Source organism: Sphaeroforma arctica, assembly GCF_001186125.1.
Source record: "Sphaeroforma arctica JP610 unplaced genomic scaffold supercont1.347, whole genome shotgun sequence".
Taxonomy (NCBI): Eukaryota; class Ichthyosporea; order Ichthyophonida; genus Sphaeroforma; species Sphaeroforma arctica.
This window is the reverse complement of record NW_014040211.1, coordinates 66,520-69,954: the sequence shown is the minus strand read 5'-3', so window position 1 is coordinate 69,954 and position 3,435 is coordinate 66,520. Positions and strand designations below refer to the sequence as shown.

At 43.9% G+C, this 3,435-nt stretch overlaps 1 protein-coding gene across 1 annotated transcript in view; it reads left to right on the top strand.

Moving 5' to 3' along the window:
* The window catches only part of SARC_05446 (hypothetical protein), a 7,359-nt gene that overhangs the window by 592 nt on the left and 3,332 nt on the right, over nucleotides 1–3,435 (top strand). Inside the window, exons 2-6 of the mRNA XM_014300701.1 lie at nucleotides 513–622; nucleotides 1,083–1,140; nucleotides 1,437–1,553; nucleotides 2,109–2,227; nucleotides 3,103–3,242. Of these exons, the coding sequence (XP_014156176.1) occupies nucleotides 513–622; nucleotides 1,083–1,140; nucleotides 1,437–1,553; nucleotides 2,109–2,227; nucleotides 3,103–3,242 (544 nt within the window). The remainder of the gene's footprint in view (nucleotides 1–512; nucleotides 623–1,082; nucleotides 1,141–1,436; nucleotides 1,554–2,108; nucleotides 2,228–3,102; nucleotides 3,243–3,435) is intronic.

The window sequence follows — 3,435 nt, the reverse complement described above, 5'->3', positions numbered from 1 at the left end:
CGCGCTTGTGTGTGTTCTCAGTGTGTGTTTGTGTATGTGTGTGTGCATAGGTGTGTGCGTCTGTTCGTGTGTGTATTTTTTGTATGCGCGCGCGCGCGTGTGTGTGTATGCACATAAAGCATTAGTCTATACATCCGTTCAGTATCATATACCGTAACGACATGGTTAGTTGCAAGCTTGTTTAAGCATTCAACTTGCATCGCAGCTTTAACGAATTCGAATAAATTCGAATAAGTCGTTCATTTCCTTACGTGGAGACTTAGTGCACGTCCTACTTTAGTACATACAATGTCTCGCTATCACGCATACATCAGCATACTGGTTGGTGCCACTCTTGTACCTCACCCGGTCTTACCTCCAGAAAAGTTTATTTATTTGGTCCCATAGACTGCTAGCCATCAATCGACCTGTCCAAATGCACTTACCAGTGCAAGTTTGCATGCACGTGTCGCTGAATCTAGGCATCTGTCCGCTGATGTTGCACTGCACTTATCCCTTTACCCACCAACCAGAAATGCTTTGAGTGTGACACGCACAGTCCGCAATGGGTGTCTGTCACTTTGGGCATCTTCATATGTCTGGAGTGCTCTGGAACCCACCGCAGTCTGGGTGTGCATGTTAGGTAAGCACTCGGAAACGAGCGATTGATTACTTTGTTAATGTCGCTGTAAGCACCTGTATTAGAAGCACAGAACGCTGCAATGTTAAAAATGGAGTAGTTGCCCTTCAGGTTGGTTAGCGTACGGCCACGTTAAACTTTGCCTAAAAGCGCATGACGTACGCCAATTTCTATTTCATGGACAACGTCTCAACTTTTGCTTGATTTGGTCTTCAATAAATACTGCTGAAATCTTTCACATTGTAGCTATGTATTTACCCGATAGTGTCTGTGCGCTCGTGCGCATGAAAATGCCTGTCGATGTAGTACACGCCAAATATTGAGGAGAGAAAATCGAATCAGCAGACTGATTTAGTACAGCTATGCCATAGCTCGATAATTTTAATCGCTTATTGTATAGCCAGTCTAATAATAACCAAATCAGTAAACTGATCTTGTTCAACTTTGTCGCTCTGTCCTTCAGTTTTGTGAGATCCGTCACCATGGACCAGTGGAAGGAGAAAGAACACCGCCTTATGATGGTCAGTGACTTGTAGTAATAGCAATAGTCCTTACAAACACTTCTCACGTCATGATATACCTTAGACTGCGAGTGCCCCTGCAACTGCAACCTTTTTCATGCGCCGTTCTTTCGGTGAATACATGATTGTTGTCAAACCTCCATATTGCCATAGATGGGTAGTCAATAGATAGGTAGTCATTCCGGTACATTTGTCTGAGTGGTACGGTACTGGGTACATCAACATAGACTGCTATATATGCACCTATATATATACTAAGATCATCTGCGCTGATACTGTTATGTTTCATCCAAAAGGCTGGTGGCAACTCGCGCTGTCAAGACTTTCTGGATTGTCATCAACCAGACTACTCTCCCAGTTTGAACATCAGTGATAAGTGGAATACTCGGGCGGCTTCCTTTTGGCGAGACAAAGTAAGTATAGTTTAGGGTGCCCCGGACATGTTTGGAAAACGCAGGCGGTAGCAATCCTGAAGTTATCTTATCTTATCTGATCAATATGTAGAAAAGGAAATCTTAAGTACCACCCACAGTCCTTCACTCTAAGGCTGATGGTCGGCTACTATCGCCTGTACGATCGGTCAAAACCGGGTCCGCAAGGCGAGTCTACGAGCTTCCGTATTTTGTCGTGAGCGTGTGATGTATATGTATATGACAAGCTCGCCCTATTTAACACAGTGCATGCGCAAATAGTATGTACTACCTGTTTGGAATCACGGCGGTTGTGTCCTGAGTCCTTCATTCGCGCATGGTTGTCATAACATCTCTCAGTTTATCGACACGCAGAGCTCTCCTAGCGTTTCTTTGTACCAACTATCCGTTGCATCGTCTCCCGAATGCGTCGCACACATCTTCAATGCGCGTTTGCCTATCATTTGCTTGTCCGACATCCAGACAATATACCTACGCAAACGCTCCCTATATGCGCTACTGCGCATCCCCTGACCGAGTATTCTGCATTCCAAACAGGTAGCAACCGAGGCGGCTGGTGACCAATGGATCGAGAGCATGTCCCCGGCACAGAACGTGCCACTTCTCGTGCCCCGCAGTGCCGATTCACAGACCAATCAACGGGGCGATGCAAATAGGTGAGTGTGGTGCCGTAAAAAGGTGGTGCATACGACGTACTGTGTGTAAATGTTCAAATGTCTGGTGTGTTTGTGGTAGGTAAACATCCCATGGTATGAAGGGTGCGGTTACAGATGACTGGCCCTGCTATATACAGACAGTCAATGAGGCGATGCAGACAAGTGAGTGTGCGGTGCTGCAGAAAATTGGGTGAATACAACTTATCATGCGGAAGCCATTGAAGGGCTCTGCGTTTATGTTTTTTAGGTACCTCATGGTACAGAGAGTGTCAATATAGGTGTCTCGCCGAGCGAGCACAAAGTTATATCAAGGTGGTGATTCAATGTGTGAGTGAGTACAACTGCTTATGTCTGCAAGGCAAATATGTACACATGGAAGGGCAAGAGTGAGAGTTTCAAGCATACTCATCAACGTATATGACATGGTACTGTTTTTCATTTCTTTTGGAGCGCTATGAGCGTGTAGGTATTGTTTAAGATTAAAAAATCCACTACAGTGATATTGGTTGGTACGCTAATTCGCACCCCGATGTTGGTAGGTGAGTATCTTTATAGCCGCTTCAAATAACGTGATGCCGAAAACAGGTGATTGCGACTTTTTGTGGCGTCTTCCTTTGCGTTCGTATTGGAGCCTGGCATACACGAGTACACCACGTTATAGGGAGATGTTCTAGTTCTCCGTGAATCCTCTGCAAATACGCCCAAGTATTTCACAAGTGACGCATAATGTCCGATATATCGTATGTGTCGCAATCAAACGAACCATTCAGACACCAAGAGAGTGTTGTCGCCGAGCAGGTCTGCTTTAAAACGAACCGTCACCATTCATCATACATAGTTCCTGAACACTCACTAAGTACATATCACCCTGCCAGGTATCAGGGCTTCGGATCATCTCCAACCCCTCAGCAGTCCGATCCGGCCGCCGATGCATGGGCGTCGATGTCTAGCTGGGGATCGTACCTCGCAGATGTCACAACTCAGGCTGCAACCAGCGCTGCTGCTGCTGTACAAGGTATGTACCGATCATGTATGTGTATTTATGAGATGTATTTCATCGTTTTGACTTGTTCATATATATATATATATATATATATATATATATATATATATATATATATATTATATATATATATATATATATATATATATATATATATATATATATATATATATATATATATATATATATATACCTATATATATAT